Source organism: Ranitomeya imitator, chromosome 4, assembly GCF_032444005.1.
Source record: "Ranitomeya imitator isolate aRanImi1 chromosome 4, aRanImi1.pri, whole genome shotgun sequence".
Taxonomy (NCBI): domain Eukaryota; kingdom Metazoa; phylum Chordata; class Amphibia; order Anura; family Dendrobatidae; genus Ranitomeya; species Ranitomeya imitator.
This window is the reverse complement of record NC_091285.1, coordinates 659,132,420-659,146,438: the sequence shown is the minus strand read 5'-3', so window position 1 is coordinate 659,146,438 and position 14,019 is coordinate 659,132,420. Positions and strand designations below refer to the sequence as shown.

The following is a 14,019-nucleotide window of genomic DNA, read 5'->3' as shown; positions in this document are numbered from 1 at the left end:
GTGTCCCATTATGGAACAGCTAGTGGTAAGCATCAGCAGGCTGTTAGAAATGAAGTGTTTGGGCGACAACAGACACACCGCGGATGTACTGGCTGAGTACTTGCAGCAACAAACTCAGTCATGGCTGGGCAGTGTACATCTTGAGGCAGGCAAGGTAGTCAGTGATAACGGAAGGAATTTTATGGCTGCCATAGCCCTTTCAGAACTTAAACACATACCTTGCCTGGCTCACACCTTGAACCTGGTGGTGCAGTGCTTCCTGAAAAATTATCCGGAGTTACCAGCCCTGCTCCTGAAGGTGCGAAGACTTTGCTCGCATATCCGCCGGTCGCCCGTACATTCCAGCCATATGCTGAACCATCAGCGATCGCTAAATCTTCCCCAGCACCGCCTAATAATCGACGTTGCAACAAGGTGGAACTCCACACTGCACATGCTTCAGAGGCTGTGCGAACAGAGGCGGGCTGTCATTTATTTGTGGGAGGATACACATACACGGGCAGGCACTTGGATGGCAGACATGGAGTTGTCTGGTGTGCAGTGGTCGAAGCTACAAGACCTCTGTCAAGTCCTTCAGTGTTTTGAGGAATGCACACGGCTGGTAAGTGCAGACGACGCCATCATAAGCATGAGTATTCCACTAATGCATCTGCTGATGCAAAGTTTGATGCACATTAAGGAGCTGGCGTCTGCAGCAGAGGAGGAGGGAAGCCTTGATGACAGTCAGCCATTGTCTGCTCAGGGAACTCTCCTGGACGAGGTGGCGGACGAAGAGGAGGAGGAGGAGGATGATGGGGATGAATATTTATGGGAGGAGGATGTTTCTCAGGGGGCAATAGAAACTGGTGGCGTTGCAAGGTCAGGTACAGGGTTTTTGCGGGACACAAGTGATGTTGATTTGCAAGAAAGTGCTCCTCAACCAAGCACAAGCAGTGAATTGACACCTGGAACATTGGCCCACATGGCTGAGTATGCCTTGCGTATCCTAAAAAGGGACCCCTGCATTATCAAAATGATGACCGATGACGATTACTGGTTGGTCTGCTTCCTGGATCCACGATATAAAGGAAAATTACAAAATATCATGCCACATGAGAACCTTGAGCAAATATTGGCTACCAAACAAGCAACTCTTGTAGATTGTTTGGTTCAGGCATTCCCAGCACACAGCGCCGGTGATGGTTCTCACGCGAGCCGTAGGGGGCAACATGGCAGAGGTGTTAGAGGTGCACAAATCCGAAGTGGCGTTGGACAGAGGGGTTTTCTGACCAGGTTGTGGAGTGATTTTGCTATGACCGCAGACAGGACAGGTACTGCAAGATTGTGACCCTGCTGAAACTCAGGTTCCCCTTCCCGCATACCATACCACCTTACACGGGGACAAAGAGGAAGGTGCAGATGAAGGTGCAGGTTCCTTCATCAAGTGGGGGGGGGATACTCGTTGGCGACGTCACTGGCAAAGGGCCCCTCATAGTACGCAAAAGTGTCTCTGCCCGGTGGGAGGCGCCACCCGCCATCAAACACACTGCCGTATTATGAGGGGCCCTGTGCCAGTGCCAACTAGTGGGCCCCCTGCTTGCTCAGGATCACAGCACTTGCAAAGTTGAAATACTTACCTCTCCCTGCTCCACCGCCGTGACGTATTCCGTGTTTCCTGGGCCCATGAAAAACTTGAGCCAGCCCTACCCCCCCACAACTTTAGCCAAATAACCCCCAGTTTTCAATGCCTAACTATTATTATAAAGTAAATTAAGATTGACAAGCTTCAGTACCAAGAATGGATGTTTTTGACATTACAATGGGCACTGTAGGTGTTTTCTGTCCTCCACTCACTGCCGACTTTGATTCCCCATTGACTTGCATTGGGTTTCGTGTTTCGGTCGGCCCCCAACTTTTCGCAAAAATCGGCCGATTTCACCCCACCCGACCGTGAAACCCGACTCGATCCGAAAAAAGTAAAAGTCGCTCAACTCTGCTACTAATGAGACTTAGTCTATGGCGCCATGCTATTGATGCAGCGATCATTTTCCTCCGGCATGGGTATGGGGCAACGTTGGCCAAGATGCACTATGCTTCGGTGCTCTGCGATATCACTGGACAATCATTAGGCCTACTTCATGTGGAATAATCATCCACAAGTTTCCGTTCTAATTTATTCCCGAATTGATGGTATCCGCCTCAGTGACATTCTTCTGTACACTTGCCAGGATGGCATTCACTGACTATGATACTAATGCTATCGGCTTTTTCCTGAATTTTCTGCAGTGAAATTACCTATATTATCAGCGATATTCACAATTCTGCTGCCTAACACTGAAATCAGCCAACACATAAAATCCGGACTCCTTAAAGGGATTGTCCAGTGAGAACCAGTTATTATCACCTATTCACAGGTCGAGCTATACCACCGTTCCATTCATTTCCTGTACAGCCTCCAAGCGCTGCGCACAGCTTATTCCGGAAGACCCACAGAAAATGAATCCCACTATCAAATAAGTTGTCACCTATACAATCGATAAGTGATCATTTATTTTCCCTTTAACCAGAGACATAACCAGAGGCTCCTTTAACCTGTGTCTCAATGTAATATCTGTAACTAATACAGTATTCGCTAATAGGAACTCCAAACAAGATGACATCTTTTAAAGGGAATCTGTCAGCAGGTCTTGTTGTGTAACCTGAGAGCTACACAATGTAGGGGCAGAGACCTTGATTCCAGGGATGTATCATTTACTGGGCTGTGTTTTTCTGTTTCAATACAATCAGTGTTTTACCAGCAGGATATTATCATTACAGGACTAGGTGTCTCGTGCCTTCCAGTCCAAACCTGCCCCCACCACTGATTGGCTGCTTTCTGTTACAATGCGATTTACATAGAAAGCTGCCAATCAAGAGTGTGGGCGGGGTTATACAGAGCTCAGCATTCCGAGCTCTGCTACATCTACAGCACAGAAAACTGTGATCCTATCATAACTGGTAAAGATTCACCTTAACTAGAGATAAAATTGTGTCATATAGAAAAAAAAATTGCGACACTTCAAATGCTTTTATACCAGAATTCCCATGAAAACATATGATTTGTTCGCAAAATTTAGATATCAACTTTTACCAAGGAATCATAACTCTTAAGTACCAATTAAAGAGCAAATCATAATATTACAGTCTCTATAGTCAAACCACTCAGATTTCCCCATAAAAGCTCAACTTCATATTTTGATTGTAATAAAAAAATATTTCCAGTATCTTCCCAAAAGGAAAAATGTCCCCATAATAGCACCCTAATTCTGTCTCCTTTCCAAGCCACTCAATGATATCTACATGACCTTTAAAGAGGACGTGTCAGCAGAAAATCACCTATTGTTTAAATCACTTTTTATGTAAAATGCATTTTTTTTAATTGTGTGTGTGTATCTATTTATATCTTTGATATATCTCATTCTCAAATCTTGCAATAGTCACACAGTCTCTGGGTTTTATAGCAGACTCACACTTTCAGATGACTTTTCATAAGTCTCATAATCTCCAGTGGATTAAAATAATAGGTGACACCCTTATACACAGTTGATAACACAGGATCCACCATACACAATAGGTGATGTCACAGCTCACCTCCTCCTCCTGTACAATGACTGATAACACCTCTATATACAGTAGATAATACAGGATCCACCATTCACAATAGGCGATATCACAGCTCACCTCCTCCTGTACAATGACTGATAACACCTCTATATACAGTAGATAACACAGGATCCACCATTCACAATAGGTGATGTCACAGCTCACCTCCTCCTCCTGTACAATGACTGGTAACACCTCTATATACAGTAGATAACACAGGATCCACCATTCACAATAGGTGATGTCACAGCTCCCCTCCTCCTCGTCCTGTACAATGACTGATAACACCTCTATATACAGTAGATAACACAGGATCCACCATTCACAATAGGTGATATCACAGCTCACCTCCTCCTCCTGTACAATGACTGATAACACCTCTATATACAGTAGATAACACAGGATCCATCATACACAATAGGTGATGTCACAGCTCACCTCCTCCTCCTGTACAATGACTGATAACACCTCTATATACAGTAGATAACACAGGATCCACCATTCACAATAGGTGATGTCACAGCTCACCTCCTCCTCCTGTACAATGACTGATAACACCTCTATATACAGTAGATAACACAGGATTCACCATTCACAATATGTGATATCACAGCTCACCTCCTCCTCCTCCTGTACAATGACTGATAACACCTCTATATACAGTAGATAACACAGGATCCACCATACACAATAGGTGATAGCACAGCTCACCTCCTCCTCCTGTACAATGACTGATAACACCTCTATATACAGTAGATAACACAGGATCCACCATTCACAATAGGTGATATCACAGCTCACCTCCTCCTGTAAAATGACTGATAACACCTCTATATACAGTAGATAACACTGGATCCACCATTCACAATAGGTGATGTCACAGCTCACCTCCTCCTCCTGTACAATGACTGATAACACCTCTATATACAGTAGATAACACAGGATCCACCATTCACAATAGGTGATGTCACAGCTCACCTCCTCCTCCTGTACAATGACTGATAACACCTCTATGTACAGCAGAAAACACAGGATCCACCATTCACTATAGGTGATATCACAGCTCACCTCCTCCTCCTGTACAATGACTGATAACACCTCTATATACAGTAGATAACACAGGATCCACCATTCACAATAGGTGATGTCACAGCTCACCTCCTCCACCTGTACAATGACTAATAACACCTCTATATACAGCAGAAAACACAGGATCCACCATTCACAATGATCTCTGCCCAAATTAGAGCAAGTTCCGATAACTTTTATATAGAAACAAATAGACCCTGATGCATCAAGCATTTTTTGTAAGATTTTTTTTATTTTTTATATGGTAATAATATGAAATATAAATATATATATTATATTTTTTCAATACATTTACTATAAAATGAAATAGAAACAACAGATCATTTTCTAATGACAAATTCCTTTTAATTCAGGGTAATTTGTGACAAATGAGCAACCACCAAGACAAAAGTCACAAATGAAAAATAACACTAGCCTGTATTTCTCCGTTCTTGTATTATTACTCTACTTACTTGCCATCTGCCAGGTTGATCTTCTTGAAGAATGGGTAGTTCTCGGGGGTTGGATTTCCATGTTGATCTTCATATACAAATACTGGGGAGCGTCCAATTTCCACACCCAGTTGTTGGACCCCCTTTTCATTGTAAATGGAGAGCAGGAAGAACTGGGCTCCCTTCCTGACTTTGAGAGTGATGAGAATGGAGAAGTCTTCTGGGAATGGGTCATCTGCACCAATGGATAGAATGAAGATATTAGTGTTCTTGGATACGTTTTTCAAACACTCCACACATTTGTTGTTAAGGAAAAACTAACCATATTCTGAGTATGTATTTTAGGCAGGGAGAGGAGAATTAGCTGCTGTCAGACACATCTGGCGGTGGGTTATCTTTTCCGAGAACAAAAGCATTGGGCATGTTGAAAACCAAGAGCCCAATCCTTCTATCCCCAGACATCTGACATTGGATAAAAGATGGGACAAACAAGGTAGCTCAGTGGTTAGCACTTTTTCTTTGCAGCACTGTGGTCCCAGGTTCAAATCCCACCTAAGAAAACATCCGCAAGGAGTTTCCTCTGGTTCCTCCCACACTCCAAACATATACTAATAGGGGATGTAGATTGTGAGAGCTCCAATGGGAACAGTGATGATACTATCTGGAAAGTGCGACAGAATATGTTGGCGCTATATAAGTAAATATAATATAACTAAATGCACAATAGGTGCATTCTGCCAAAATTGTCATTGTTTAGACCCAACAAAAGACACTGGGAACTCTATCACTACTCATGGCTTGCTTTGTTGGCCAATCCAGCCAGAAATTGGCTGCTTTGATCACCCAATGTGCTGTCATAGATTTAATTAGCTTATTGAGGGTATTTCCACACAACTAGCGATGGGCGAACCCAAACAGTAAAGTTCTGGGTCCGTACAGACCACGAACACGGATTTCTCCATGAAGTCTGTGATAATGTTTGGGTTTGGCACCCCAAACATCCTTTGTTTCCTATGTTGATCACTACCACTGGTCGGAGAGCTGCAGTTCCCATGCTGTCAGATGACAGCGTGAGCCAGCAGCTGTGGCTGCCAGTTAAAAGTTTACCTCCAGTCACAGGTGTCAGCTGATGGGAAAGTACTACTCCCATCAGCCTACGCCTGCTGTCTCCAAAAACACAGAGAGCAGGCGCTGCTGATGGGAGTATTTATCATCCGGTGCCGGTGATATAAATAAATCATTTTAAAAAACACCTTAGAGTTCCCTTCATTTTTGAGAACAAGTCAAGCAAAAGCAGACAACTGGGTGCAAGTTTTCTCAGGCTGCTAAGGGGTCATGGATATTGCCCCCCCAGCCTAAAAATAGCAGCTGCAGCTGCCCCAGAAAAGGCACATCTATTAGGTGCGTCAGTTCTGGTGCTTTTCCCGCCAAGTGGGAGAATGGTTGTGGGGTTGATGTCAGCTGTTTTATGGCAGCTGACATCAAGCTCACAGGTTAGTAATGGAGAGGTGTCTTATTACTTGTAAAAAAAAACACAGCCAGGATAAAATCCTTTATTTGAAAGAAAGACACAGCCTCCTTTATTTGAAAAAAAGCACAGTTATACTCACCGTATGCCCATTGAATTGAAGCCCTTGTTTCCTGTAAAAAAAAACCCTAGATAGCAGTCAGGGATGCAATCACTATCTCCGCCAGCCAACACACACTGACAAGAGTGTAATCGCTCCTGCAGCATGCAGAGCTGAACTTCAATGGGAAAGTTCACCACAGTTCAAACCTGATGAACCCTGGTGACCTCACTCATGGTGCTGCTCGCTGCATGAGAAAGTTCCCAGCTATGAACTCTGGTAAACTTCATCATGGCAGCTCAGTGCTGCACGCTGCAGGAGCGATTATGCTCCTGTCAGTGTGTGCCGGCAGTCAGCCATAGCGGTCGCAACACTGATGTGACCACTATCCAAATCATCTGAATTGTTGTTATTAATATCATGTCACAGCTGATTGGTTAGCCTTTACTGGTTATTTTATGGGGGATCCCATATTAATATGACGTAGGGCCCTCTCATCATTTCAAACCAGGATAGGCTAAACAGATAGCTGTGGACTGATATTAATAGCCAGGGAAGGGGTCAGGGAAATTGGCACTCCTCCCAGGTAAAGAATATCAGCTGCCCGAGAAATGGCGCCTCAATAAGATGTGCCAAATCTGGCACTTAACCTAGCTCTCCCCACTTGCCCTTTGGTGGTTGCAAATGGGGTAATATTTGTGGGGTTAATGTCACTTTTGTTTTGTCAGGTGACATCAAGCTCAGAAGTTAGTAATGGAAAGGCATCTATAGGACACCCAAATTACTAACACCATAATAAATTTGGAAATAAACATATAGCAAGAATAAAATCCTTTATTTGAAATAAAAATCAACACCCTGTTTTACACATTTCTTTAAAAATTAAAAACAAAGTTATACTCACTTTACTCCTATTCCATTGAAGCACTTGTCCCCTGTAAAAAAATGGAAAATGCTCACCTTACGCCTAATCCAGTGATACCCATATTCCCTATAAAAAATAAAAATAATAAACAACCATATCCCTCATCTGTCTGATGTGAAGATAATCCATACTGTCCCATGACGATCCGGATGATTCGTATAGCGGTCACATCAGTGATGTGACCGCTATTCCTGCCAGCCGGCACACACTGACAGGAGCATATTCGCTCTTGTCAGTATTTAGTACTGAGCTCCCTTGAGAAAGTTCACGGGAGTTTATATCTGAACCACGGTGACATTACTTATGGCACTGCTGCGTGAGAACATTCTCATGCAGTGAGCGATGCTGTAAGTTGGGTCACCGGGGTTCACCTGGTTTAAACTCCACTGAACTTTCTCAAGGCAGCTCAGCGCTACACACTGCAGGAGAAATCACACTCCTGTCAGTGTGTGCCGGCTGGCGGGGATAGCAGTCGCATCACTGATCCAAATTGTCTGAATCATCGTGGAACAGTATGGATTATCTTCACTTTGGACAGGTAAAGGATAGGATTGTTTATTATTTTTTATTTTTTTTTACAGAGGACATGGGCATCGGTAAATTAGGCATAAGGTGTGTATTTTGTTGTTTATTATTTTCTGTTTTTTTTTTACAGGGGACAAGGACTTCAATTGAATAGGCATAGGGTGAGTATAACTATACTTTTTATTTTTATTTCAAATCAAAGAGTCTGTGTCTTTCTTTCAAATAAAGATTTTTTTTCTGGATGTGTCTTATTTACAAATTAACTGAGGAGTTAGAAATCTCTATTACTAACCTGTGTGCTTCATGTCAGCTGCCATAAAACAGCTAACATCAACCCCACTCTTGCCACCGCACCAGAGCAAGTGGCCAGAGTCTGGCAAAGTGCCAGAATTGGTGCATCTAATAGTTGCATCTTTTCTGGGGCAGCTGCTTGCTGCTATTTTTAGGCAGAGGTAAGCAATAGCCATGTCCCTTTACCAGTCTGAGAATACCAGCCTGCAGCTGTCAGTTTTCCCTGCGCTGGTTATCAAAAAATAGAAGAGACCCTCCCACATCATTTCTTTTTATTATTTATTTATAGCACAGGTCTGGCTGATTTCAAGGACAGAAGGCGTAGACTGATGGGAGTAGTACTCATTTATTAGCCGACACCTGTAACTGGCGGTAAACTTTTTAAGTGATCTTACTGCCAATCAGAGCCTGCGTTTACCGCCCTGTCATGCAAATGACAGCATGGCAAGCAATAGATGTTCGCGTCCCCCATTCATCTGAGTGGGGTCCGTGTTCTAATTCGGGTACAGTTCTGGTACCCAAACCAAACTTTTTTAGAAGTTCGGCAGAAGCCGCTGGACCCAATCATCCACAGGTTCGCCCATCACTACAAACAGCGTCTTTTTCAAGCAGTTTCCACCACGGAAACCGACTGAAAAAATTATTAGAAAACGCTCAAAACAATTAACATAAGCATTTCTATGTTAAAAGGACTTGCCGCCACTAGTAGTTTTTTGGTTATTCAATGGAGTGAAAAAAAATGACCTTAAAACGAGAGCAAAAAAAAAAGACAACAAAAAGCATGGGAAACCATTAAAAAACATTCATGAAGCGACTGAAAACCCTTCAGGAAAAAAACTTCAGAGTCTCCTGAACCATCTTCTGCTTGAAAAATTTGGCTGGTTCGCCTAAGTTTAAAACACAGCAAGTATATATAGCCTTAGAAAATTGTTTGGGGACCTGAGAACGGGTTTTACATCTATCTTAATCCTTGGGCAAAATACTGTGCCTTAAAAAGTATTCATACCCAGTGAACTTTTCCACATTTGTTCATACAACATTTGCATTTGTATTCAACCCCCTAATAAACCTACTAAAAAAACCCTGAGAGCCCAATTGCCTCCAGAAGTCACATACGGTAATTAGTAAATTGAGTCCACCTGTGTGTAATTTATTCTCAGCTGTTCTGTGAAGGCCTCAGAGGTTTGTTTGAGAACATTAGGGATTAAACAGCATCATGAAAACCAAGGAACCCACCAGAAAGATCAAGGATAAAGTTGTCAAGAAGTGTAAAGCAGGGTTTGGGTGGTTTCACATTTGCATTTTTTTTTTTTGCGTTTTTGCGGTAAAAAAACGCAAAAAAAAAACCGCATGCGTTTTTTCCCTATATTTAACATTAAAAACGCATGCGTTTTTTGTATGCGTTTTGATGCGTTTTTGCAACGCATGCGTTGTGTTGCAGAAATGCAACATGTAGTATTTTTAGCTGCGCTTTTTTGCCGCAAAAAAGCATGCTTTTTTTGCGGCAAAAAAATGATTTGCTGTCTATGTAAATGCATGCGTTTTTAACCACATGCGTTTGCATGCGTTAAAAACGCATGCATTTAAAAAATAAAAAAAACACTGATAAACCACCCCACACCATAAAATTGATAAAGGGATCCTACCCCTAACCCTAACCCTAACCCTACCCCTAACCCTAACCCTAAAGGGATCCTAACACTAACCCTAACCCTACCCCTAACCCTACCCCTAACCCTACCCCTAACCCTAATCCCTTTAAGGGTAGGGTTAGGGTTAGGGGTAGGGTTAGGGGTAGGGTTAGGGTTAGGATCCCTTTAGGGTTAGGGGTAGGGTTAGGGGTAGGGTTAGGGTTTGGATCCCTTTAGGGTTAGGGTTAGGATCCCTACCCCTAACCCTACCCCTAACCCTAACCCTAGCTCTTTCTGTTTATAGTGGGTTTTTTGCTTTATTTTGATGATTGGCAGCTGTCACACATTTATCTGCATGCGCTTAAAAAACGCAAACGCATGAAAAAACGCATGTAAATGTGTCAAAACGCCGCGTTTTTTCACCACATGCAAAAATGCATGCGTCAAAAAAACGCAGCGTTTACATGCGTTTTTTTACCATGCGTTTTTTTTAAAAACGCATGCGTTTTGAAACGCAAGTGTCAAACCAGCCTTAGGCTTTTAAAAAAATAGACCAAGCTCTGAACATCTCACCGAGAACTGTTCAATCCATCATCCAGAAAATGGATGAAGTATGGCACACCTGAAAACCTGCCAACACATGGCTGTCCACCTAAACTGATATCCAAGCAAGAAAAGCACTAACTAGAGAAGCAGCCGAGAGGCCCATGGTCACTCTGAAGGATCTGCAGAGATCAACAGCTCAGATGGAAGCATCTGTCCACAGGACAACTATTTTTTGTATACTACACAAATCTGGTCTATATGGAATAGTGGCAAGAAGAAAGACATTTTTGAAAGCAAGCCATAAGTCCCATTTACAGTTTGCAGAAAATTATGTAGGGGACACAGTGGGCAGAAGAATATGTTCTGGTCAAATGAGATCACCAAAAACTTTTTGGGCTAAGTGCAAAACGCTATGTGAAAACACCATCCCTACCATCACACATGGTGGTGGCAGCATCATGCCGTGGGGAGGTTTTTGTTTCAGCAGGGACAGGAAAACTGGTCTGAGTTGATGGGAAGATGGATGGAGTTAAATACAAGGATGCAAGGCAATACTGAAGGAAAACCTGTTAGAAGCTGCAAAATACTTGAGACTGGGGTGTAGATTCACCTTCCAGCAGGACAAAATTGGTGTTCGCAGATGCCTCTATCCAATCTCCCCGAGCGAGAGAGTCTGCAAAGAAGAAGGGGCAAACATTTCAGCCCCTAGACGTGCAAAGCTGTTGGAGACAGACCCCAAAAGACTTGCAGCGGTAATTGCAGCAAAAGATGGTCCTACAAAATATTGAATCAGGGGGGCTGAATACAAATGCACGTCACAATTTTCAGATTTAGATTTGGAACATAATTAGAAAACCCTGTATATTTTCCTTTACCCCTCACAAATACTTGCTACTTTTTGCTGGTATCACATAAAATCCTAATAAAATACATTTAAGTTTGTGGGTGTAACATGAAAAAATGTGGAAAAGTGCAGAATGTATGAAAACTTTTTCAAGGCACTTTATATAATTGATATTTTTTCGTACATTTGAAAATCATCCATGCAAAGTCATTCCACTGCTGCAGGAGAAATAAGGTTTCATATGGTCCCCACCTCACTGAAATTATGAACCCATCTGTGCAGTGCATGGATGATCTCAGCCAGGGAATCTTTGCTCTTGTATCGTTAGGGAAGGATTAACACTTCCACTACTATTCCATGTTTAATGACCTTCTTATATGTCTCAATCCAAAAAAAAAAAGTCTTTGCCCCCTTCCTGATTTCCTATTCTTTTGCATGTTTGTCACATGTAAATGTTTCAGATCACAAAACACATATAAATATTAGACAAAGATAACACAAGTAAACACAAAATGCAGTTTTTAAATGAAGATCTTGATTATTAAGGGAAAAAGAAATCCAAACCTACAGGGCCCTGTGTGAAAAAGTGATTGCACCCCCCATAAAACTTACATTTTCTGTGGTTTATTACATCTTTGGGAAGCTGAGTTCAAATTCCCTAGCCACACACAGACCTGAATACTGCCACGCTTTACAGTTTTAGGCTGTAAGCACAACATTCACTTGTGGAAGTCGGGCCCTCATGCCACCCTGATGAAGTCTGTTTTTGACATTTTAAGCAGATACATGGATGTTAGTGGCCTGCTGGAGGTCATTTTGCAGGGATCTGGCGCTTCTCCTTGCACAAAGGAGTAGGAAGCAGTCCTGCTACTGGGTTGTTGCCCTCCTACGAATCCCTCCACATCTCCTGGTGTACTGGCCTGTCTTCTGGTATCTGTTCCATTCTCTGGACATTACGCTGACAGTCACAGCTACCCTTCTTGCCATAGCTCGCATTGATGTGCCTCCTTGGATGAGCTGCACTACCTGAGCAACTTCTGTGGGTTGTTGGCACCACCTCATGCTACTGTACAGTACCTCTAGGGGTGAGGGCAATGACAAAATGCAAAAGTGACCAAAACAACAGCCAAAAAGCATGAGAACAGAAAAATGGTCTGTGGTCACCCCCTGCAGAACCACTCCTTTATAGGGGTTGTCTTGCTAATTGCCGATCATTTCTACCTGTTGTCTGTTCCATTTGCACAATTGAAGGATAAATTATCGTATTTTTCGGACTACAGGTCCTTCTCAAAAAATTAGCATATAGTGTTAAATTTCATTATTTACCATAATGTAATGATTACAATTAAACTTTCATATATTATAGATTCATTATCCACCAACTGAAATTTGTCAGGTCTTTTATTGTTTCAATACTGATGATTTTGGCATACAACTCCTGATAACCCAAAAAAACTGTCTCAATAAATTAGCATATTTCACCCATCCAATCAAATAAAAGTGTTTTTTAATAACAAACAAAAATACCATCAAATAATAATGTTCAGTTATGCACTCAATACTTGGTCGGGAATCCTTTGGCAGAAATGACTGCTTCAATGCGACGTGGCATGGAGGCAATCAGCCTGTGACACTGCTGAGATGTTATGGAGGCCCAGGATGCTTCAAAAGCGGCCTTAAGCTCATCCAGAGTGTTGGGTCTTGCGTCTCTCAACTTTCTCTTCACAATATCCCACAGATTCTCTATGGGGTTCAGGTCAGGAGAGTTGGCAGGCTAATTGAGCACAGTAATACCATGGTCAGTAAACCATTTACCAGTGGTTTTGGCACTGTGAGCAGGTGCCAGGTCGTGCTGAAAAATGAAATCTTCATCTCCATAAAGCATTTCAGCCGATGGAAGCATGAAGTGCTCCAAAATCTCCTGATTGCTAGCTGCATTGACCCTGCCCTTGATGAAACACAGTGGACCAACACCAGCAGCTGACATGGCACCCCACACCATCACTGACTGTGGGTACTTGACACTGGACTTCAGGCATTTTGGCATTTCCTTCTCCCCAGTCTTCCTCCAGACTCTGGCACCTTGATTTCCGAATGACATGCAAAATTTGCTTTCATCAGAAAAAAGTACTTGGGACCACTTAGCAACAGTCCAGTGCTGCTTCTCTGTAGCCCAGGTCAGGCGCCTCTGCCGCTGTTTATGGTTCAAAAGTGGCTTTACCTGGGGAATGCGGCACCTGTAGCCCGTTTCCTGCACACGCCTGTGCACGGTGGCTCTGGATGTTTCCACACCAGACTCAGTCCACTGCTTCCTCAGGTTCCCCAAGGTCTGGAATCGGTCCTTCTCCACAATCTTCCTCAGGGTCCGGTCTCCTCTTCTCGTTGTACAGCGTTTTCTGCCACATTGTTTCCTTCCAACAGACTTACCATTGAGGTGCCTTGATACAGCACTCTGGGAACAGCCTATTTGTTGAGAAATTTCTTTCTGGGTCTTACCCTCTTGCTTGAGGGTGTCAATGATGGCCTTCTTGACATCTGTCAGGTCGCT

At 42.9% G+C, this 14,019-nt stretch overlaps 1 protein-coding gene across 2 annotated transcripts in view; it reads right to left on the bottom strand.

Annotated features, from left to right (window-relative positions):
* The window catches only part of COL5A3 (collagen type V alpha 3 chain), a 305,521-nt gene that overhangs the window by 181,119 nt on the left and 110,383 nt on the right, over positions 1 to 14,019 (bottom strand). For both annotated transcript variants that reach the window (XM_069767069.1, XM_069767070.1), the window contains exon 3: positions 5,163 to 5,376. In XM_069767069.1, the coding sequence (XP_069623170.1) occupies positions 5,163 to 5,376 (214 nt within the window). The remainder of the gene's footprint in view (positions 1 to 5,162; positions 5,377 to 14,019) is intronic.